General features: G+C 35.4%; 1 protein-coding gene across 1 annotated transcript; it reads left to right on the top strand.

The window, feature by feature from the left end:
• Nucleotides 1-473: 473 nt before the first annotated feature.
• LOC113236619 lies at nt 474-23365 on the top strand. The gene is made up of 7 exons (XM_026472775.1): nt 474-675; nt 4614-4735; nt 8000-8144; nt 18079-18199; nt 18409-18505; nt 19059-19301; nt 21709-23365. Exons 1-7 carry the CDS (start codon nt 474-476, stop codon nt 21880-21882), a joined length of 1104 nt encoding a protein of 367 aa, XP_026328560.1. The 3' UTR covers nt 21883-23365.
• The last annotated feature ends 2639 nt before the right edge of the window (nt 23366-26004 follow it).

Here is a 26004-nt window from a genome sequence, read left to right on the forward strand (position 1 = left end):
AGCGATTGCTTTTGCAATTGACTTTGACATTTCTAGAAATGTTGCCCTAAAAAATATTTTGTCATCTATCTGACTTGGTTTGGTCGGTCAGGATAACTTGAGTTACACCAACGATATTTAAGAATATTTACAGGTATTTGTAATAGCTATTATACTAGTTTTTAACAAAAGTAGCAGAATTGCAATACTATACAAGTGCACAGTTTGACAGCGAGCGACTATTGATATTTTTGTGAATTCCGTGTTGTTGAGTGAGAAGTGAGCTTGTCGTGGTTAACCGATGATCACGTTACGTTTATCTTTATCGCAAATCCATTGCGAAGTAGTTGAAACGTAAATTAAATAGTAGTGGTTGGATAACATGTTGGATCGCTTTGTCGATGTTATATGCGTTCACATTTGCATTACATTCGAGTAAATGTGAGATGTTACGTAGGCTCTTTTGAGCGTTAGATAGGAAGGCAGGGGTCAAAATGCCAGTGCAGCAAATAAACGTGAAGAATTCGTCTGATATAGAGAGTTGGGAATGGGGCGGAGGATGTGGAAGAGAGGCGGTGCGCGCAGGCTCGGGCAGCAGCCGCACGTCCTGCAGCAACTCCAGCGGCGACATCTGCCGCATCTGCCACTGCGAGAGCGAGGTCCACAACCCGCTCTTAGCTCCTTGCTACTGCTCAGGTAAACCTCCCTTTACTCTCATTCTACACAGGTCAATCCCTTTCCCAAGTCATATCTTCAACACTGTTGCACCCTACTTTGTTTTTAGGAATTCCCTTTGCCATCTTACAGCCCTTGATCTAACTTTGATTCTAGACAATCCATACACTAATGGAAAGGTACATAAATATTTGTAGAATGTGACAAAAATGTTATTGTATGGAGAAGTTTTGTGGGTGTTATTTGTTTACATTAGGTTGTGTAAGTATATTCACGATGTGGGCATTAATACAACTACATTAATGTTACTTAGTAAAACTGGTTAATTTATGATTTTTTAATTAGTGCAATATTTTTTCTGTATTTATGTAGGTATATTGGAATGTAATGACATTTTAAAATTCAGAATTAAAAGTTATCTCTTATGGCACATTCACTGTCCTCTATATTTTGTGTATTGATGGTTGTATATGATTTTTAAAAATGTTTTCATGAATGTGAAATTATAGAATAGTAGTGCAATAATAAAGTATTTATTTGCATATACACTTAAATAGTTTTTATTAAGTGGGATGATTGTTTATTATGTTTATAAAGCACAAACTGATACATTTTTTTATTTAACCCCTCACTTGTTCTAGAGACATGAGATGCCCCTAACAATGTTGGTACTGTACCTAGTGTCCCAGAGTCACACAGTATCTCTAACTTGCAGCTGTGTTTCATCCACCAATAAAAAAAAATCGCCAAAGATGTTAGGGTCACCACATTTGTGTCTGTAGGATGCACGACAGGTTAAAGACTGTATGACTATGATGTGCAAGTACCTATTACTAGTAAATTATGAAATTAGTTTATATTCTGAGACTCTTGATGTGACTAAGTCAATATAATGATACTGTATCAAGTCATTATAACTCTGTTTAGTTTGTTACCCCTAAAATATATTTTATATATATATATATATAAACTTAAAAACTTAGCTAAGGTCTTATAGTAGTAAATATTCCAACCTAGGTAAAATAGAGCATTATTAAATGTTGATTGGTATATTGTTTTATATTATATCATCATTAATGTTTATAGTAGGTGTAATACTCAAAACAAGAACTCACACCTTAAAAATGCTGAACAATTAACAATACAAATGAGGATATTTTGAACAGAAAATTTCACAGAGAAATGCATTTAACTGTGATAATGTACATGTACAATAAATGTGCAAAAAAGTTAGAAAAAAAAATAACATCAGTTTTAATTATTTATAGATGGGTGATGGTTTTTAAATTTGTTATATATATTTTTTTTTAAATAGGATTATCCTGTAGAGTGCTTATTTAATATTGTGAATATTTAATATGAGCAGTTTTAATAAAAACATTTTCACTGCATCATATCCCAAATTTTGTTACATAAAGCTTAGATGTTTTAACCAGAACACATTTTATGAAATAAAATTTGTTTTGATGGATTTGAAGATTTCTTTTCAAATGACTCCTTTTTGAAGATCAAAATTGTCCTATACATGACAATGGATGTCATGTCATGTGCCCTATAAAAATAAAATACCTTAATTACAAAGGTTTGGACTTAAAAATATCATTGTTGTGAATGCAGGTGAGTTGAAAAGTACAGTTTACTTCTTTAATTAATATGGTTGTTGTGTCAAGTAAATTCTCACTCAGTACAATGCCAATTTTTTTATGTGCAAACCTTAGTATTGTACTTACAGGGTTTGTGCAATATTGTTATTGTATGTCAATTAGTGACACAGATGACAGCTGTACTTCAAATTGCTATATGATACATTTACTTCCAGATTAACTTAAAATAACTAGATGTCTAGATCTAGTCTAGATGTTCTCTAGACTACAAGTAAATAAAGATGTGGGTAAAGTGCATAAATAAAGATGTAGGTAAAATGTTTCAAGTTAATTTTATTGACATTGTTAATAAAAAAAAGTTGTTTGGCAGAATTGAGACAATATATTAGTCTCACAAGCCATTCATTAAGAAAAAAATTTTGTATGATTGTCCTGTACTCATAATGGAATGGCCTAGAATAGATTTGTAGAATTAATATACTGCCGCGTTTAGTTGTAAGGGTGCATGTGACATTTTTAAAAAAAAAAATTGTTGTGTATACTGCCTTGATCAGGTTTTTTTACTGATGAGGCAGATTTCACTATTTTTATATTTTCCTAGATGAATAAGGTATGAAGTTACCACAAGAGAAAAGAAGATATTTTTTAAATTTAATTTCTTTACACACTATTTTTCCGGTTTTGAGTTTTTGTTACAAGCTTCCTTTCAACTAACAGTGGCAGACTGGGATATATCTATAATAATAATATAGTAATTCAATTAATGTAACTTTTGTAATTTGCAACAGTAATAATTTTAACTTTTCTAAATTGATCCCAGGCAGTGCACTAGACTTAATTTCCTTGCTCTGGTGACACAAGGAATTCTCTAGTTAAAGAACGGGTATGGTTTCATTTTTACTAATTTATATTTCATTCATTTAGCGCTACTAAATTACTTTAGTGTGCTTGGAGTCCTTCTGTTCAAGGTTGACTTGTAAATCTTCATTGATGTGATCTGAGATGACATTGAGATGCCATTATTGCATTGGTTTGCAATATTTGCATGTTGACGTTCTTTGTTTACGTAATAAAATCACGTTTTAGCATTACTGGAAAGTGCGCCTTAAGACTGATTTTATTTAACGTGGTTGAATCATATCGAGTTCTTAGGTTTGCGATGTTTCGAAATTCGAAATGAAATATTTTGTGGGAATGTAAACTGGTTTACTTCATCCAGTTCCCTATACGACACTGGGTCACGGGTGTCTCCCCAACTGCTGCTCGTCAATCCTTCCTAACACTTTACATTAACTTAACATGAATGAAGTCAGAAAAATTTCAGGAATGAAACTTGCAAGTATAAATACAGTCAACATGTTATCATTTTGTCCATACAGCAAAACATATATAATTGTACTTTTTAATTGTTATCTGTTCCCAAGTTCTCATATTAACGTTACATCACTCATATGTCAAAGGATAATTACTCTGCAATAGTTAATTGTGTTATAATAGGTATATAATTTACCTAAACCTACAACAGAGTAGGTATGTAATTTCAATAGATTATATGTTCAAAAAATATTTCCAGTACTTGTTTATACTGACTTAGATCTCTTTTCTAAATTCTAATCTATATCATTTATAAGACGAGCAAAAGTCCTTATTGGAATGGCAATTGTGCTTTTAAGTACTTATAGAACATTAGCAAACTGGTTATTTAAGACAATCAATACATGTACGGACAACGGCACATTAGACAACACATTTTTGTTCGAAAATCGCCTCCATTGCAACGGATCAAGATACGTCAATGTGTAGCTTGATATGCTGGCGTGTGTACAACTTAACATAGTGTCAAAATATGAACATGTATACATATGTATGATATAAAATACATATGCACATCATTTTAGATCCGGGCACTAAAATTATGAGGGATGTACTTGTTCTATGTACCATCTGAACTCCACATTGATTGTCCATGGGGTCACGGTCAGTCTCTAGTAAACTAAATTCCGTCATGAAATACGCTAATGGATTGGTCTAATTGTGTTTTATAAATTAAATTGATGTACTACATGCACACACACACTATTCACATTGTGTAATGATTATCAGGGTCAAGGGCATATTTGACGACGAAATATTGGTACGAGAGGTTTTAGTATTTTACGATACACACGGCTCCTGCATTAAATATTATAGGCGAGAATTGCGTGCATAACGCGAGGACCCACTGCCGGCTCAATTGATGGTGTAAAGCCTTAGTTCCCAGTCTTCCAGCTCGTGGTCCTCTGTCATGTGTAGAAGTGTAATCCAGGTAAAATATGATGTAGAATCATGTAGAATTTAAAACGTTCACCTTCGCAGGAAGCCTGAAATATGTGCACCAGAGTTGCCTGCAACAATGGTTGACCGCATCGGAGACGAGATCGTGTGAACTCTGCAAATTCAATTTCATCATGCACACAAAAATAAAACCGTTCAATGAGGTAAGCATTATTCTTTAAACTTTTATTCGTTATTTAATGTCTTATGTAGCCTCGATCATTTACACCACAATAGTAGCATATGAATGACCTTTATTTTGATTTGTTACATTTGCAAGTAGACTTTTTCTTATCGTATCGATGGCATACGCTGTATTGCATGCTATCGTGAAAGAGTGTCATACTTAGTTGCGACAAACGCTATTTCGACTCGACAGTATTTCGACTACACATTCATTCGACGGAACACTACTTCGACAGGTCACTAGGCCGACAGATCACTATTCTGACTGAACATGAAATTGACAAATAACTGCTTAACTAGGTATTAATTATTTCTTAGGTATATTTATGGTTATGAGATATTCCGCTCAAGAATGAAGTGGTCCCTAAGTAGTCTCTCAGTACAACAAATATTTCTATTAAATATTTCATGTTCTGTCGGAATAGTGACCTGTCGAATATATGTGTTATCGAAGTAGTTTTCTGTCAGTGTGTTTTTCCCGATAAATATCCGTTTTTACTGAGTATTTATCCTAAAATATGGATAATTTCTTTTTTGTAACTTTTTATTTTTATAGGAAATGAAACTATTTTTCCGGATTTAAATCGCGTATATTTGTTTTTACAAATAAACCGACATTGCGGGCCCTTTACAGGTCCCATGGTCGCGGGTGATTGAGGTGGTACAATCTTCAACCAGTTATGTCTAATAATAATGCAAACCACCCTGTTTTTTCACTATAGTTACAATAGTTATTAATTAAATACCTTATTTTTAATTTTACAAAGAAAACATTCCAATTTATCTACATTAAGTTTTACAAATTATTTTATTGAATGAATTTTTATTAAGTTCAGTTTATTTTTAATTAATAATAGAAATTAGAATAAACTAAAACATATTAATTAGTACTGCAGTCTTATGTTTGTTTGGGATTTTTCATCAGAGAAAATACTGGATCCCAAACCGGTGGTACGGAGAAACCATCTTCCCTGTTGAAATTAGGATGTTTTTTAATTTCAATGGCCTCTCGCAGCATCCTGGGTAGATAACGGACTTCTTTTGCAAGGACCTGGGGTTTGCCAAACTTCATTGAATGTGTAGGTTTATCCATGACATGGTCGCAGACTGCAGACTTGTTTACGCGACGGTGTTTGACATCAACTGTATGTTCTTTGACGCGGGTACAAATACTTCGCTTTGTATGTCCAATATAAGAGAGACCGCACTCACAGTCAAGCTTGTAAACTCCTGCATCCTGTATTTTTATTTTTATGTAACAATACTGTTCTGCCTACGTTTTTCGAGTCGAGCGGTATAAAAAATTCGGTTGACAGAAAGTTATTAAATTAACTGTAACCCTTGAGCTGACCTATCCTGCGTTAATAAAGTGCAACCCAACTTTATGGTCTTGAAATAGCCTAAGAATTCTCTTTCACATGTCACACACAAAATCTATTAATTAAAACACATGATATAAAAAATAAATATTTATATTTATGTAGTTACCTACACAAAGTGTTTTTAAAATATACTTTGTTTTACCAAACATAAATAATAAACCACGATTGAAAATATTTATCCACGTTTTGGGATAAATATCGGGTAAAAATGGATATTTATCTTGAGTATTTAACCCAACCCAATGATATTTATCCATGACCCATCTCTAGTAGTGACCTATCGAATGTCTGTGTTGTCGAAGCAGTGTTCTGTCGGATTAGTGACCTGTCGAACATGTGTTTGGTCGAAGTAGTGTTCTGTCGAATTAATGTGTAGTCGAAGTGCTTTCGAGTCGAAATTAAGTATGACACTCGTTGTGAAAGGATTTTGCCAATCGACGTGAGGTACTCATTGTTTGTTGCCCAGGATGCGCCAGACGAACAGGAAAGGAATGGTACATACATTCCAATTAGCAATTAGTATGAAGTATACATACCATATTGCGTGCAGTATCTTGTCTGTAGGTAAGTGTCAAATTATTGCAGAAACGGAACGCTGGATTTAACTCGTATCGAACTGGAATATATTAAATTTAGTGCATTCTGACGATACGACGACTTCTAAGTTTAAAATGTTTATACTGGTTTATAGTTGTGGCGCTAAACATTTAACGCGCGAGCCAATATTTGCACTGTTCGAGACATAAATCAGATTGCTTTGTGATAATTTAATGATTTTTTTAAAACAATTATGATACTGAGTACTCTGCCCAATTTGGTTTCAAGATACAATGCGCAAGCATATAACTAAACTTCGATTTCATAAGTTAAACAGCGCTCAGAAAGTCCAAGGCAGTATAAATTTGCAACATAATTTACCAATTTATGTAAACAGTAAATGAAATGCTCAAGCGATGAAACATAGGCCTTGTCACCTTGACATTTGGAGATACATATTTTGCTTACCGAGCATTCGTCGTTATCACAGCTGGGTTTGTGTTTACAGTTTGCACCGCGCAATGCAAACTGGTGAAAAATTGTCACGTCTGAACGTATCCTATGGCATTGTAGTTTACTTTAGTTATAAGAAAAATTTAATAATGTTGTGTATTTCCTAGTTAGGTGCTGTACGCGATTTGGTTTGCATTTATGCTTAAGTGCACCCAAAACTATATTGTGTTTGAATAAAGTAACAAATATCTTAGAAAATATTCAAACATTCGCATTTATTTTATTGGTAGGTAAATGACTTTTTAAAGGTCGTGTTTCATTATCTTGCTAAGGATAATATTTTACTTTTATCTCTTTCTCAAATTTGCAATAATGACAAAAAATAAATTCATTATCATTAATGGTCATTAGGTAGTTCAATATTTCTGGTAGTCGGCAGCTTCTCAGGTATACAGGGTTATTAAACTAGACTATATTGCAACATCATAAACAACAAACATGATTTTTAATATATCATTAGATTTTACTTTGGTACAAAAATATAAATATTTAAATTGATCGCTCTAGACATTGATAACACATTTGAACTTACAACATTACCAAATATAAATCTAAAAAGTGTCAGACAGTACAACAAAAACGTAATAGTTTTGTTTTGTTAAATTTATTATGTTTTTTAAAAAATCATGGAACAAAAGTGGTTGTTTATGATGTTAGTAATAAAGTCCTGGGAGGTTGTTGGTATTTTACAAATGACTCTGTATACAGCACAGATAGGGAATAGCATGCGATTGTGTGGACTTATATCAATCGACGGTTTTGCCGTTGAGTTCCAAGATATATCGGATTAATGTAGAGGTCTGTTTCCAGTGGCGTCTCCTGGAGATGTCAGGCGTAGAGCGACGACGACTATGCTGCGCTGTTCTTTTCCACTGCGTGGCCGCCCTCTGCGTCATGTGGTCTCTTTTCGTGCTCATAGAGCGCGCCGTTGAAGAAGTCAACCGAGGCCTTATCGGTAACGTTACTTCTTTTGTTTTACTCAAAGCTTATTCATATATTGTTCGATACCGACATTGTCCACTGATTGTTCTTTATTTACCGATTGTACTTTATTTACCGTGCAAATATAAATATTTCCGATATTGTTGTAATGATTGATAATGCTTTAACTATATTATAATGTAAATTAAATTAAACTGCTTAACTATAGCTGTGATATTATATTTTTTAAATTCTTATACATTTATTTCTGTTATAGTACAGAAACTATCCTTTAAATTTGGTTGCCCGAGGTGAATCATTTGTTTTTGAAAACGCATTCGCTAATTTTAATAATTTTGTTTACATATCGATACTTTGGGGAAGAAAGGGCGTAAATGACAAAATGGTGAATTTTCGTAATATTCTGACAAGTAACGTTTTATAAGATTAATAATATAAGTTTATTTAACATAATTAATACCTTTACAACGCCATTATAACCTTTGGAATGATAGAAATTGTGTAATAATTTGTTTGAATTTTTGCATACTTTCTGGCGATTATCCCTGTTGTTAATATAACATTCATAACTTACTTGGTACTTGGTGTAACGGGCTGATGTCCGCAACTCGACGTCAAGGCGCCTATTTTTTTTATTTATTTTTTATTCATAACTTATTAACTAGATATGCACATCGTATTAGCACAGAAGAAAGTACATAGAGATTTTCCATTTTTTCTATCCTCTTTTACATTTAAATAGGGTTACATGGATTTTCTTGCTTTGCTTTTTGTTCTCCTTTGTGTCTCCCTTCTTTATATCATAAGCTTTTCCATCGTCTTTAATTTCTGATTATTTTTTAGTTTATTTATTGATTTCGTTTATTCATCGAGTATATAACTAGAAATAGAGACGAAATAAGGGCCATATATTCCTGGTAACACATTAGCGATACCGCTCTTATAAATATCAACTCTCGTTTGCACTGAAATATAGACAGGCCAACTACTGACCTGTGTGTATGTCTCCGTATATTCCAAAAAATATTCTGAATTTATTGTAATAACGATAATATCTCTAAAAATGCCGTGCTGTTCTACTCGGTGGTGTGGGAAAAACAGCAAAACATCTAATTACAAAACAAACGGAATCACATTTCATCGGTAATTAAATATGTAATTTTGCACTTTTGGTCCATCGTAGCAAAGCTCAAGTTTACTGGTCGATTTGAAGTGAAACAGTTGACGACACCCGTCAATTGTTTCGAACTCGGGCTAGCCAATCGGAGCGCAGTTGTCACAGTAATGATATGGCAGAATAGTTTTGAAACAAATTAAATAACATTTTGTCTCTATTTCTGGTTATATACTCGATGCGTTTATTTATTCTTCCGAATTTTAAGTTTTTTACTTTATTTTCTCTTTTTTTGTGCGAAAGAACTATTTGAACCTAATTAGTAGGTGCAGTCATCAGAACTCACTCCAGAAAAATCAATTGAGAATCATCTGATAAAAAAAACTATGTATAAACTCGTTCAAAGTTGACGGTATACATTCGTAGTTTGTTAATATATTAAGGTCTTCGATTTCTTTGATTGGATTGTTGAAAGATTCAACTAACTATAGGTTAAAAGGCTCAGTTTCGACACAGGTGGCGGACCAATATCACTGACCATTCAACAAGTTAAATTTCAACGGTCTTCAGCATAGAAACTTCCAAGTTGAAGTATGTTCGACTTGTGGCGGAGAGCGCTGGGTCTTAGTTGATGTGGCGTAGGTTCCAATGGTTGACGGTTTAAAAGCTTCAGGCTAGAGTATCGAAATGTGATGCAGAGTGCGAAGTTAAGGCATTGTCGCGTAGATTTTAATTAGTGACTGGTTTAAGGTTTCTGGACTCGGGGTTATAGTCGTACGACGTAGATTTTGGTGGGCGACAGTTTAATGACTTGAGCTTGAGTATAGACAGACAGTAAGTAAGAAGCCTCTGGATATGTCGATTTGTGTGACATAGAGTGCAATTTAAGGGTGAGCGGCATTAGAATCCATAGGTTTGTTGGCTGGTTAATTAAGTGGAAGGCATGATGCTGCAGGCAAAATTGTAATTTGGGGAACGTTTTCCTGCTGCGGGAAGAATATAGGTTACGGTCTGATCGGAACTATTTTCGAGGAACAACGGGTTGATATGCTGATGGCATCTATCATAAAAAGTCACAAGTGTCATAAGTCGTAAGTCATAAGAGTGTCAGCGTATTTATTACGTCCATGGAAATAATGTGGATCTTATTTCTCGCAGTTATTAAGATTTTTTGAGGTGTAATTGATTCAGCAATAATAACCGCAATTGTGTACGTTTATTTATTTGTAAAAAAACTATGTTTATGTTTTATTGGTCGTATTTCGGGATCACCACTATCCTCAATGATGCCGCTCCTGTTATTTGAACTGTATTTTGAACAAAGCTAATGTGATATTTACACGGGGCTGTTTGCAAAATGTTTTAATTTGTTCTCGTCCAGCTTTTCACTTGTCATTCATGTTATATCATTTAAAAGTCTTATTGTCAACTTTGTTTACGTTTGAACAAGTAAACACTTTTTTTTTATACGAGCTTGCGCCGACGATCGCAAGCCTGCGGCAGATCAAAGCGTGCGAATAGCCACGCCAGTCTCCTTTTTGTCTATTGCTTTTAATAAGGAGTGCAGAAATCATCTCTCTAACACGTGTGTTCCCATATTAGAGTTTTAAAACAGATTTATACATTATTACCACCGTATTAAAGCCGAAAATAGTTTGTCATATAAGGTCAAAATTAATGTAAGGCCTTCAAATTAAGATATCGTTTTACACACATACTTTGTTAGTCACAGTTTAGTCTTGATTATAAAATAATGCTCCTGATTCCAAGGCAGTAAAAGACATTGTAATAATAACACTCATATTTACGACCCTTACGTTGCCGAATATCCTGGTTATAACTTGGCGTATACGTCAATTAAAATTTGAAATTAGTAATTATTTACGCCGTTAATTTCATAAATATTTGGTTTAGGAAAGTGAAAAAACATGGCAGTGAAATACATTTATTTGCGAATTACAAAACTTTGAGTAGACAGATCGAAAGAGCATGAAAATTGAAATCGAACTGCATTCATCTCATTTTTGAGAAAAGTGGTTTTTACGACCTTTTTTTCCCGAAGTATCGATATGTGTAAATTTTGTCCTTGTATTTTAATATTCGGATCAATCAGATTAATAAATATTATATTAAATTCATGATATGACAAACTTGGAAACTTCTGTAAAAAACGTTGACCAAAATAAATATTGGTTTCAAATTAATAGCATAAGTGATAATCGATAATATGAACCGATACTGCTATCAGTTGTATAAAAAAAATCAATACTTCCGTAAGCGTGAATAAACATACATTGATAACATTGCAAGGTACCTACTTAAAAAGTATAAATAAGAATATATTGGAGTGAATGTTATGTTACTACAAATAGATAAAATGTGTCCCGAATAAATGTTATAGTGGTATTATTGCGCACGATGTATATATACTATACACCCGTAGACATATTCAGAGAACCGCTAAAAAGGTTGAATTGTGATAACAATGTTCTTATGAATCACGGACCATATATACCAGAACATTTAATTTGAAAAAAATTACTTCAATCGTTTTTTGAATTCAATTGAACGCTCTGGTATATGTGGCCAGTGAAATAACACATGATTAACATGAACATTATTATCATAATTCAACATTTTTTTAGCGGTCCTCTAAACTGCCGTGCTTACAAATAGGTTTACTGTTCTTATCGTAAGTATGGCAGTAAATATGTCCATGAGTGTATATATATATATATATTTTCCCTCTTTTTTTGTTACGAAAATTTCGAAAGTGTCGGCCATGCCTAATTATCAATTTGCAGCATTTGTGCGGGAAAGCACTTTACAAGTTGGAAATAATAACAGCGTTTTTTCCTTAATTAATGTAGCACTTTTTACACATTCTTATCCCTAAAGCTGTTTATTATTATTAGAGTGGCTTCAGGGCCTGCGTAGCCTTTCATCGTAGCGACTTCTTTCGTCTTTTCAGATTAAAACTGTCAAATGGGATAACCATGAGTTATATTGATATTTTAATAATTATAATTTTTTAATAAAAAAATTGACCTCAATTGTTAACTTGCCCGTGTTAGTACCGCGGTCTCCTCAACTACATATCACACGTGACAACTAACATAGTATTATCTCAAAAATGGCGTCATTTTATATTTTATCTCAAAATTGCGTAATATTAATAATTTTTCTCCAAAATTTCGCTATACTGATGTGTCATTCATATACGATTTAATTTCAAAGTGACGGGACAATACTGTCGCTTTGAAACTAAATAGGTAATATTAATATAAATTAAAGCCATTTTGAGATAATATTATGTTAGTTGTCATGTGCGATATGTATAACTAAAAACGTGTAAGGCAATCTTCGTCAAAACGAATCATTTGAGCCCAAACACAAGGTAGCTGCTGTACCCTATTAAGAATTACCTCTCATCTGTCCGCCATTACCATCTAGGTCACAATAATATATTTTTTTATTGGAATTACATAAATTCGTCAACTTTTATTGAAATCGGTTGACGGAAAGTGGGTGAAATCCAATAAACCAGATTCATTCCTTAGTTTGCTACTCTTGGAATATTTTCTACAAATTTGAATGGGACCACTGCTAAGGTACCATCTTGCGTACAAAAAAAAAAGAATCATCAAAATCGGTTCACAAGTGTCGAAATAATGGCTTAAAATGCACACGGACACCCTTTATACACGCAATAACGGATTTTACAAATCACAAGCGGCCATTTGTTTTCAAGAATATTTGACAATAGACTTCCAGTGTCATTTATCTTAAGTTTTGTAAATAACACCAATCGACCTCTGACAGTGATTGTAAACAATTCTGCTCGTTTCACCGTCAAGAAAAGCTAATTAAGAAAGTAAATCTCGCTATTGTGCATGTGATTTCTTCTAATACTGTACGCATAGTCGTGTTGTTCATAATAGCATATGGCCTCTACGTACATACATACATAGGTTAGGTACATACCTAATTTCTATGTCGACTGTGAACTGGCAATCGGTCCTATCCCAATTTTGACAACTTTACCATAGCACCTGGTTTATTAAATAAAAATACGTAGTTTTTAAATATTTTTGTTACACATGTATGTACACTACGTATTTTTAGTTAATAAACCACATGCTATATAAATGATTTTTTCTTCAGTGTTCTTCCTTCCTGTAAAATTGTCAAAATTGAGATAGTACCGGTTGCCAGTTCACAGTCGATATGTTATCACAGCGCATTAGGTCTGCGGTAACAGTTTTTTGTTTTTGGTAATGGGTTTTTGTGTGTAAAAACTGTTTTGCCATGTACCTTCTCCCAAATGAAATACACTCATAAGAACATTACCAAAAACAATTTTGATAACAATGTTCTTATGAATACTTGCCACATACATTAATTCGCAAAAAGAATAACTTTAATAATGTCTTTTTATTTCGATAAAACGATGGCCTTTATATTGTTAACGAATCGTGACATTAACGTGGGGTGCACTATAAGTTTCCGGAATTAATAAGAAAAAAATACTATAAATTGTCAGAAATGAACTTATTGTTTCTCGAAATATTCTCCGTTAGCGTTAATGCACTTTATCATACGAATGAACCAATTTTGAAAACATTTATGTCACTCCTCCGTGTCAATCTCTGAAACATATTTAAAAATCGTTGACCGCGTAACTGGTTCTTAATTTTTGGAAATAAATAAAAGTCTCAAGGTGCCAGGTCGGGACTGTACGCGGGATGGCTCATAAGGTCAACGTTGTTCACCTTCAATAATTCATTTGTCTGTCTGGCCGTGTGAGAACTGGCATTATCGTGGTGCAAGGTGATGCGGCGTTTACGGTTATTTTTACGGAGTTTGTCAATAACTTCCGGCAAACAAATGGTCGTATACCTATCACTATCCATGGTACAACGATTCTCCAAAGCAACAGTAGCCACGTGTCCAGTTTTATTAAAAAAGAAGCAATCATCCGCTTAGACGCACTTTGCACACGCGCCACTTTGGTTGGTTTCGGCTCATCTTGAAAGACCCATACGCTCGATTGGTGCTGCTTTGTTTTGGGATCGTAACTATAAACCCGTATTTCCTCACCTGTTACTATGTCCCACACCAAATTTGACGCCCCTTCGTTGAATCTGGTATGCATGGCATTGCACCAAGTGACGCGATCCGTTTTTTGAGCCTCAGTCAAATTGTGTGGGATCCACCGAGAGCACAGCTTTTTCACACCTAAATGTTTGTATAGTATTGATTATATTTGACTCATGCCTATGCCTAAAGATGCTCGAATCTCATGGTATGTCACATGCCTGTCTGTTTTGATTATACGTCGCACCGATACTGTGCGACCATGTTTTTGTTGTTCACAGCAGTGGACGGGCGACCATCACGAAATTCGTCACTTAGATTCACACTACCGCGTTTGAATTCTGCAAACATGTTATAAATAGTCGTCTTGCAAGATGCTTCATCGCCAAAAGCAGTTTGAAGTCGAGTGAACCTCCGCTGAGCTGTTAAATTACGATTACGATACGATAAAGTCGTAGAAAAGCATACTACGAAAATTTTCACGAGTTAAATCATGGTGATGTAGACAACCAATTTCTAAAATGACGCCACAGTGTAAAAACAAGTGGCAGTCAGATAAAACAAACTGTATTCTACAGCCAAAAAGTTTCATTTTCCAAACAACAAACCAATTTTAACAAACTAATTCCATGTCGGAATGTAGAAACCACGTTTTTCCTAGCTGAGTACAAAGATTTTTTAAAGAAATATCTCGTCTGTATTGTCGAAGTAGATGTCTGAGAAAAATCATGTCGATGTAACATATTGTCGGAGTAGCGTGTGTCGAAGTTCAATTTTAGAGTCTTTATGTTTATAAAAGTCAATGGAGACTCATTTCTACGTTTACTATGAAGATCTCAATCAATATGTATATCTGGTATATACAACATTCAATGGTTCATATGAACGCTGTGATTATGAATACAAAAAAAAGAAGAACACAGAAAAACTGGACCCGAGGCTCAGATGGTTAGAGCAATGCTACGGTGCAGCGTGGACGTGGGTTCAAGTACTACCGGGTCGACGAAAATTTTTCTGTGTGTTGGATCTTGGTATTCATAATTGAATTTATTTCACAAAAAATCTCAATAAATCCTATGAACGTTGTTATCATCTTTTCTTTGGCGTTTCTGGAAATATATCCATGAGAATATTTTTACTGCTAAACAGCACTGCCTGTTCTGGATTAGAGAGCAGGGAAAACGACTGCGGTAACAGTAGATGCCCAAGGCTTATAATAAGGATACGTCATTAGATCGATCATGACTGTCGGTTTGAACACAATGAAAAAAATCTTTATTGTTTACACTAAAAAGTCTTTATATTTTTCCAAATACGCACAAAACTCGATTACAAGTAATGACAATCTAATTTAAACGGAAAAAACGTCAACTGCAGTTGTGACCAACAAACTTGTGAAATTAAACAAGTAAAGTGTAAGAGGTGGGCAAGCAATAAAACTTGTACATACGTTGGTCTAAGTAATATTAACATTGAATACATACGACTATGTGTATATATTTCAGTGTATTCTCTAGACTAGGGGTCGTATTCTAGAACTCTACTCAATGCTCAAGTCAGGATTTCAGCAGACTTGAGTATGATTTCAAGCACTGGAAATACGACCCTAATAGTAAGGACTTGAGTATGATTTTCAGTGCTCACTGCAATACTCAAGTCCTGACTTGAGTATTGAGTAGAGTTCTGGAATACGACCCTTAGACAACTAGGAAAATAAAACTTATTTTGTTAATACCAACACCACTACGAGCAGTGGTGGGATAATCAGATGCTTATTTACCTACATTTCAGTTGCTCGCTAACATGGAATGTGCTTTTGATAAAAAAAACTAGCGATAGATTGACTTATGGAAAATAAATTTTAAAATGTAATTTGTAAGTTTGTATAACACTTATACGACGACCTCAGTGGTCGAGTGGCTTGCACACCGGTTTTCATGGTGTTGCCATCTTTGAGGTCTCGGTTTATATATATTATCTTGTTTTTTGTACGATCGTCGTTGTTTCCGAGTTCCATAACACAAGTACTTTAGTTACTTTGGGGTGTGAGCAACATTTGTAATGTTGTCTAATGTTTATTTATATTATTTTTATCATATAAGTAGAAAGTGAAAATTATAAAACTTCTGACATGAGGACTTTTTTGCAGTTTTAATATTTTTTTACCGAAACCATTTTACCATCGTTTATGTTTCAAATTGACTATTCTAGCTGTTCACTGTATTTCTTTTTTTTATTGTACAATAATAAGAAGAAGAAGTGCATTATTTGTACTTATTATACAAAAATTTTAACACGTAACGCTATTCCGGCATTCCGGAATTTATGACAAGAAAGAATATATTTTAAGAATCCGCTTCCACATTTCTACAGAATTTACGGGGAAAAGTGAACTTTAGGTATAAAAGCATCCGAATATCCGACCACAAACCATGACTTCACAGCCACAGTTGTTGCTAGCGAGCATGTAAAATGTGTGTATGCAAAATATTATGTATACCGAATGTTAATAGCGACAACTGCAACTGTAAACTAATGGTAGAAGCACAGAACACGAAATTAATAATAGTGTACTGTAGATTTCGTTTTAAATTGGACGTAGTTAAACAAAAAGGATCCAACGCACATCCAGTCACTTTCGAGATAATTGGCAATTTGAAGTTTTGAAAGTGCTTCTCACTCTTGTTTTATTTTCAAAAACTATAATGTCATGTAACTCCAGAGAAATTTATTTCTTATTATATTATATTATAATATATTATTCATTTGTTGGTTTTTTGCTGATCTAAGAGGTTAGAATTTAGGAACCGTTTGGTACATATAACTCATGTTTTGATAATTTGTGTTGTTGAAAAATTTTGTGGATTGGATCCTTTTTGCTTAACTACATCCAATAGTAGTCCTGTGTTACTACACATTGTACAGGCATAAGATTAATTTCGTGATACAATATTATCGCATCGCTTCACCGATCGAAACATCCCGCATTCATTCTAGCACATGACACATTCTACAAACATTATTGTTTGTTGCACAACTACGGACAGTTATACACGGTGCATAGTAATTGGCCATTATTTTTACGTCATCACATAGTAGTATTTTAGTAGCAGTAGAGCTCCTTGTGAAAGAGTTCGTCCAAGGATGTACTGCCGTCTTACCTATTTCTACCGCCAAGCAGTAATCCGAACATGACTGCGTTCCGGTTTTGAATGGTAAAGGGCGCTGGTGAAACGGCAGGCACGTGGGATAGGTCAACTTGTGCGCGGTGGTAGTGCCTTTAGAGTTTTGCGATTTTTAAGTTCTGAATGACACTGCAACTGCTATGGACAGGCGTGTCCCTTACCATCAGATGCACGAGTTGTTCGTCCCGTCACTTGGTATCATAAAGTAATAATAACAATTTGATTCGAAATTAAGGAAGCGTGTAGCGAATATTACACGATAGTATCACTATTCATTTACCTGGCCATGGAAAAATTGTTTAACGAGCATCACTGTCGTAAGTTTATTGTTTCTTGATTTATCTCGTTATCTAGGACGCATGGGTCGACCGGTTTTTTTATTACCTCCGTGCGCCAGCTCGTGGTAGCGTTGCTGCAATCGTGTCTAAACTTGGCTCAGCCTTGATCTTAAATACATCTATTAGAAATTTGCTTTCTATTTAGTGCGTAATGCTAGTAAATTACACGGCCTGAGCATAGGTTATGACTATAACATGTTTTATTTGTTTCAGCGTGGCCGTTTTGGACAAAACTGGTGGTAGTTGCAGTGGGGTTCACGGGCGGCGCGGTCTTTATGTACATACAATGTCGGCAGTATCTGCATCTTTGCAATCGCTGGCGGGCTCATAATAGGTCAGTATAGAAGAGTATGACGTAGATATGCGAAAGTAATACTCCACACCTTAGCTTCAGCAGAAGGCTGTAGCGATGAACCATTAACCTGGCAAACAAGAACACGCTGCAGGTGCCTTTTAACTGGACTTATCCCTTTGTCGATTTCGGAACCCAAACAACAGTTAACAGTCTTTAATGGAATTGTAATGTTATTTCTGGTTTTCCAGAATATTACTAATTCAAAATGCGCCTGAGAAGGTGCCAATGGGTGGCGGGTCGCCCCCCGTACGTCACAAACGACGCGAGCGCAGTGCGCGTGGACAGGTGAGATTACTATTCCGTTATGTAAACTATAGTGCGGCTGTTATACAAACTGACATCGGATATGATTTTACGCAAGAGTGCCTAAAAAAATTGATTTTTGCTTAATTTATTGTCTTTATGGCACACAAGAACAAAATACGGAGACAAACTAAGCATAAGACAAATTGCAACACGCGACCTTATTGTTCGGTAGCCATCTACTTCAGGCAAGTTTGGAGTAACAAGAGATATGTAACTAAATGTTACGGCCGTTGTGTTATAGAATGTTATTTGTTGTTAAATATTTATTTGATCTGTTACACACTGTTTACAGTTATATAATTTCCATTGGCGGACACGGATATTTTCTTGGATATTAGTTTATAGACAAAAGAAATGAAACTATTTTCCGGATCTAAATCGCGTATATTTGTTTTTTTGTCATACAAACCAACGTTTCGGGCCCTTTAAAAGGCCCCATGGTCACATCGATCAACTGAAAAATACGCAAGTTGATACGAAAAAATACTTTCATCGACTGTATGTTTAATGGTGATTTGTTGTAAATCTTTAGGTAGTAGCGAATATTGAGCCGCCGCCGCCGCCCGCGGCATTTCACGAAGAGGACGAGAGTGGTGGGTTCGAGACGTACCGCGGGAACCCCAACCGGCGGCTTTCCGCACTAGCTGACGATCGGCTGCGGCCAGAGCCGCATGAGGACACGAGGCGTTTCTCGGACACGCGGTTAGCCCAGCCCGTCAGCGTCTCTATTGAGGACACTGCCACTGCGCCTGCACGACCCGAAGCCACTTTTGTCGTAAGATTCAATTTGATTACATTTTCTTTATACGCCGACTCATTTTTTGTATGATATCAAGCGACGCGACGAACAAGTCGTGCGTCTGATGGCAAGCGACACGCCTATCTGTGAGGCCACAAATTCCCGACAGTGATGCGTTCAGGATGGCGTTCAAGTATCCAACACAAGACATACGTTTGCGTGTAATGTGTCGTAAACCTTGATCGCCCGCTTGCATCGTTCCAATTTTACGGCCTGACAGTTGCAGTGACGCTTATGTGTAACAGTACAGTGCCACTCAGAGATTAAAATCGCTAAGATCTGAGGGGCATTGCCACTGCATCCTTCAACACCGAAACGCAGTAACGCTCACATTTATTGCTTGATGGCAGAAATAGGTAAGGTGGCAGTACTTTCCTGGACGAACTCTTTTACAAAGAGCTCTACTTCCCTTTTGATGTTTCTAAAAAAAAACTATGATCACATATCAGAGGATCAACTCTCCTTCTGCGTCCGACATCCGTTCGAAACATTTACTGCCAAATGTGTGATACTCGACCAAAACTACAAGTAAATGTCAAGTATGATACTTTATTCGCCTCATGCGTTTTAATGTAGTAAATACATAATAATAATAAATAACGCACACACTCAACATAGCCCCGCACTATGGAAACCCTGTGTCGCGGGTGCCATGGACACACACATAGACAACCACAAATTACAACCAAACTCACGAGAGAAATAAATGTAGGCCATACAAACATTTCTCCCGACCCGGGAATCGAACCTGGAACCTCTGCGTGGCAGTCCGGCATGGTAACCGGTCGGCGACGGAGGCAGTTGAGTGGTCGAGTTATACTTATTTGATAGCAATTGTTTCATACAGATTTTGGACTGAGAACGAGAGTACAGGGCCAGACGCCCAAACATCTTTCCCTTTTAGTTCTCCATTGTCTTTAATAACTTACTTTTACTTAACTTATATTTTCTTGAATTATTTTATTATTAACACTGCCTTATTCCATTATTCTTTGCACTGACGACAACACTCTAAAATAACATTTTGGTACTAATTGATGAAAAAATCGTGTAGTAATAAGTATTATGGTGACTTCAAAATTGAAGTTGTTTTGTGTTGTCATGTTATCATATGTTTTTATCACGTAGCGCTCACGATACACGTACTAGCAGCAATATCTATCGTAGTATTAAAATGTTACACATGTGCGAGACTATAATGTCTAAAGCTGTTGTTTTCTATAGCGTCGGTGAGGTCATGCGGCGAACATAATTATAGTTAAGGATGACATCACATAAACTTTGCACATATTATGGCGTAGTTTCCATGTGCATGATAGCTATTGTTATGTATTACAAATCAAAGCTTTCCTTACATGTCATCAGAGTGACCAAAGTGATTGATCCTACACTTATCGTTATGCGGAATCAACCAAAGCCATTTGAGGTATACACTCTTAAGAACGTGTCCAAAGTAGTTTATTCCGACGTTTGATACGAGCGTATGTTATTATTGTTATTGATAAAAAAGATCGAATACAAAGAAAAATTCCTTCGATCTGCCCAATGTTTAAACCCAATACAGAGATCTGATAAAGTCCCTAGAGATTTGCTCGATTTTCTAAAGATCGCCAAGTGTGATCAAACAAAACGATTCAATTTGTAAGCAACATACAATCGAAATCGTATTTTTTGTCGATAAACTCGTGTGACTCGTTTTGTAGACACTGGTTCGAGTCCAGTCAGGTCCATGGAATTTTTCATTTTGTTCGATCTTTGTAGCAATAATAATAATAATTTTAAAAATAAACAATGTGTGCGTTATTAAAATTTTATTTTTAATTTATTTATTTAGTACAGGCCAAATGACCCATATAATATATACCTTAATTACTAACATACATACAGTATAATAAATTAGTGGAGTAAAACATACTGAAAAAAAGCCGCAGGCCTGTCAAGCATAGACCGTGGTTTTCGAATGTCTCAGTGGGAGTTAATTTGAAATTTACTATGAGCTTTTTCGGTGAAGGAAAACATTGTGATGATACGTGCACGTCAAAGAAGTGTTCACAATCCTCGGAAAACGTGTGAAGACCTAATGTAGTGGCCTAAGGTCTAACCCTCGCCTGAGAGGAGACCCGTGCCCAGCAGTGGGGCGTATATACAAAGTAATAATAATAACGCACAGATTCATAGCCCCGCACTAGGGAAACCACACAAACAAGCATAAATTACACTCCAACTCACGAGAGCAGTAAATGTAGGTCATACAAATATGTCTCCCGGGAATAGAATCCGGGACCTCTGCCACGAAGGCAGTTAAATGATGATTCCTCATATGTTGATGATGAAAACATAATGATACTCAATAAGTAACAACGAGAGTACGTGTTCTCCGCAGGGAGGGGTGTACCATATCAGCGTGGACCCCCTGGAGGCGGACATCCGGTCTCTGCTCGCTTTGGAGGCTCGTCGCGAGGCGCGCGCGGCTCGGTCGCTGCCGAACCTGCGCGCCAGCCGCGAGAGCCTCCTCCCACTGCCCCCCGCCGCCGAGGCCGCCCCGCGCGCTTCCTGAGACCCGCCCCCGCCCCCCACGCTAGCGCCGCGCCTGCTGCTCTACCCCGACGACACCGTCTATTAGCGATGGCCCCCCGCCCTCGTCCGGCCTTCATCCCCTCGAAGCGATCTGGAGATGTCCACTGTCTTTTGATTGTCTAGTCTAAACGTCGTCGATGCGAAGTTAGTTTGCAAATTTTACCGTTTAGAGCGTCGCATAGACGCAGCGGCATTATAAAAAAAAAAAAAAACTAAACCGAAAATAAAACTGGCCATATAATTGGACTACTGGACATCCTTCATGTCGTTTCTTTGTGATGCAGTTGAATAAATAAATAAAAAACTGTTGACGGTGGGCGGTACATTTGATGGAAAAAAGGTCGTATGTTTTGAATAACAAAAAATCGTTTTATTTAGTAGCTCGTCGCTATGAACTAGTGCGCTCGCACTTTCACCAATGGTGACACTTCTATTCCTCGGGGTGACTTGGTACCCGTCGTATATAAATTTACATACTCTAGTGTAACATAGATAATAATAAATGTCACATAATTATGGTAGTCTTAAACGGGACTGACATATATTATACAACGTGAAATTGAATTCACCAATGCAAATTTAAGGGTACATACAATCAGCCCTTGTTGTTTTTTTTATTTCATTGTGAAACCCCTATACTAAAACTTATACATGTATATTAACGGTATGTCTTGAATTTTCTCTGATGATTTAAATTTCACCGTGTATTCGGTTAATTATGGCCTTATATTGTTAAACAAAAGTTTTGAAACTGCCAAATACAATTGTAATCCATTTTCATTGTCATGTATATTGTAAATTCGTTCCCTATAACACTAATGAAAATAAGTTTAAATTTTGACGAAACTGATCTTGTAAATAGATCACCAAAGTAGAACATATATTTTGCATCGAACTTGTAAATGACAATTTTCACTTAAAATTGTAAGTTACGTTGTCGTAGGGGACGAATAGTTCATTTCTCTCTCTTGAAATTCCATCGCCCCGTGGAATTGATAAACCATGTTCTAACGATTATGATGATACTCGATGTGCTGTGCATTGTGCGATCAAGTCTTTGTATATAGTAGTATGGAATGTGTAAATAGTAAACATGAAATTGTAATGGTAATGACTGCTGGGGTCGGAATGACCGTAATGTCGTATCTCTCGTCCGTTACGTTGCTCAAAGTAGAGCTGGAAGAACGGGAGAAGATTGTCCATCGAACCTTATTGTATAGTGCTCTGTAACTTCAAACATTATTCATTTACTTTGAACAGTATAATAATACAAATTTCTATTATATTATGGGGCAATTTTCTTTATTGCTTTATACTCGTGAAAACGATTTGTTTCCTACAAGTGTAGCGGAAAAAAACTTAAATTATGTTTTGAAGTAAACCAATTATTTATATTGAATATGAATCGCACTATATATAAACTTAATTTTTTTTATGGATTTGTTACTTATATACTTAGGCGCTGATGAAGTCAAATTGATTTTGGTAAATTTCATTAAATTTTTATTTATCGATTTCTTAGGTTTTTGCGATTGTTACACAATTGGAAAAGAAACAATTTTTTTTCGGATGTCAATCGCGGATATTTGTTTTTTCAAACAAACCAATTTTTCGGGTTATTTACTGGGTCCATGGTCACTTCTGACTGACACAAACACGTGTGACCATGGGACCTGTAAAGGACCCGAAACGTCGGTTTGTTTAAAAAAAAAAAACAAATATACGCGATTGAGATCCGAAAAAAATAGTTTCATTTCCAAATATCTTTATTTTTTTCACGGGTGTAATTAGAATATGGCTCGCTTAATATAATAGAATTTTTCATATCCGCATACAAGCGTTTAATGACAAAATTTACGTCTTTCTCTAACCTGAAAAATTCCTTACTGGTTCCATTTTAGTAACATATGGTTATGAAAGATGCATGTGTGCTTTCATGTGTATTCGAGCCGGGGCATGTTTATTTTAATATTTATTTCTATTTGAGAATTTGCATGGTTTTGTGCGAACTCCAGTTTTGAAGCCACATTTCACTCGTGTCAGCGCAACTACTTAACGTAGACGACGGTATAAGTATTATTTATTATAAAAATGATGCTGACAAGATTGCTTTTGTAATCTTCGTCAAATCGCGAAATTTTTAAGAAACAATTTCTTGTACGGCCCATACAAATTTTTATGTTAAAGTCAATAATAGTGCCATCATTTTAGAGTACATACAAAATTACGCTTTAATGGTGCTCAAATAAGGGTTATGCAACAATTGTGAGCACCATGTCCACACAACGAACTTAGATAAGGATGACATTCATATTGGCACTGCCAGAGCCTGTTTGTTTCACGCGGGTTTTGCTCACGTAAAAGTGCCTGCCGTGTCGGTCCGTTCGGCAGCCGTGCGCTCACAGTATGCACGCGTTGCGCTTGTAGTAACGGCTTATAGATCGAAACGTTGTCTTCGCGGTTACAAATACTTAGTAGTATAGATCTACTAGAATCTCTTGACAAATGGGAAAATTTATATTAGCAACACTGAGATGATGATGATGATTATTATTATAATTGTATTTAAAGTCGTGTATTTTGTTTTGAAAATTACTTATCAATAATTAAATTAAAATTATCAAAAAATGTTTATTGAAGTTACCTGTTAAATCAGAGATGTCATTGAACTCGCCATATATATTTCTTTTTGTTTCATGTCATGGGATGCTAGAGGATCTGTATTTTGCATTATTCTGTGATAATAGTCATATTTCTGTTGATTGACCGGAAGCAGAATTCACAATTTGACTCGCATTTTGTATCTTCTGTACTTGTAATATTACAAGGTGACAGGCCATATTGCCGAGCGATATTATGGATGTCCATAAAACGCTTAGTATAGTCCATAGGCGTGCGGACCAAAATCCGCGTGACCATTCTTAGCTCTATGTTAACACAAACCCAAGGCATTTTTATTTAGAATAATCTTGTTACCGAAGCGTGTTCATTAACAAAGCTTAATAATATAAAGACATGCCCTGGTCCGACAGTCAATTGTCGCTTCACGCTTATGATGACTTAAGGAATTTCACGCCAACATATACTCTAGTGCACTAAGAGTCAGACCGAACAAGAACACACTTCTTTATACTGTAATTGGTGAACAACAAAATTATTCTTCACACGTATGAGATGTATTTCACTGTCACAAATTCCGTAACAACACTTGTTTCTTGCAAGGGAATGAAATATTAAGCAGCGCTGATTGATTTTTATCTGCAACGGTGCTGAATAATATTTAGCTGCCTGTTATATAAAATGATACTGTCTACGGGTCTGGCAGTCGAAGCTACGCTTTAAAATGATTAAAAATTAAAAAAAACATGATCATAATATGTTTTTTTTTGGTGAAATAAAAAATTCGATACGAAATTCTTGTTCGCCAAGTTTCAAATTATAGATGTTGTGGGATCGAATCTCTATTGTAACCCTTTACCTTCTGTAGGCTCTCTTTAGTGTTTAAAATATATATTTTTCGAGTTTTGTTCAAAAAATCCTTTAGGTCATACATACATCCGCTATTAGGGTTATGCTATACTTATCTAGTTTTAGTATCGTTGCATACTCAATTTAAGAATTTTTAATTTGAAGTATTTCCTACGCATTTCACATTCACATGGATACGAAGAATCTATGTTTTAGCGTGCATATAAGTGTAGTATAACCCTAATGGTTGAACTTGACATGTCAGCGCGCTACAGCTCTCCATTCATATTAAAAATATCAAACACACGTTTAGTATGATCGCAGTGCTGACAAATGCGATTTAATCCTTAATCGGCATTCGAACTCAATTAAATATTTATTTTTGTAGCTTTAAATTGGACCAATCATTTTATTTGATTTTATAATTGGTCAATATTTTCAAATTAATTGAAAGTTCAACTATAATAACAAGTTCTGAAAAATTTGAAAATTCATTTTCCATCCATTTGACAAAACCTTTATGTTTAAGAAAATCTAAGCAGAAACACCAATTAGTGTTTATATAAAAGTGCAATTTTATTTTTTGTGTAATTGTTCACATCATTGTGCATTTAGTAGGTGTTTAGTGTGCATC

The sequence above is a fragment of the Hyposmocoma kahamanoa genome, unplaced genomic scaffold (genome assembly GCF_003589595.1).
Source record: "Hyposmocoma kahamanoa isolate Upper Pololo Valley unplaced genomic scaffold, ASM358959v1 92, whole genome shotgun sequence".
Lineage (NCBI taxonomy): Eukaryota > Metazoa > Arthropoda > Insecta > Lepidoptera > Cosmopterigidae > Hyposmocoma > Hyposmocoma kahamanoa.

Excerpts from the sequence above, each read along its gene's own strand:
- LOC113236619 (XM_026472775.1), top strand. The coding sequence starts at position 474 with ATGCCAGTGCAGCAAATAAACGTGAAGAATTCGTCTGATATAGAGAGT. Across the intron at positions 4,736-7,999 it reads AAATAAAACCGTTCAATGAG|TGGCGTCTCCTGGAGATGTC; the intron begins GTAAGCATTATT and ends GTCTGTTTCCAG. Across the intron at positions 18,200-18,408 it reads CGCTGGCGGGCTCATAATAG|AATATTACTAATTCAAAATG; the intron begins GTCAGTATAGAA and ends CTGGTTTTCCAG.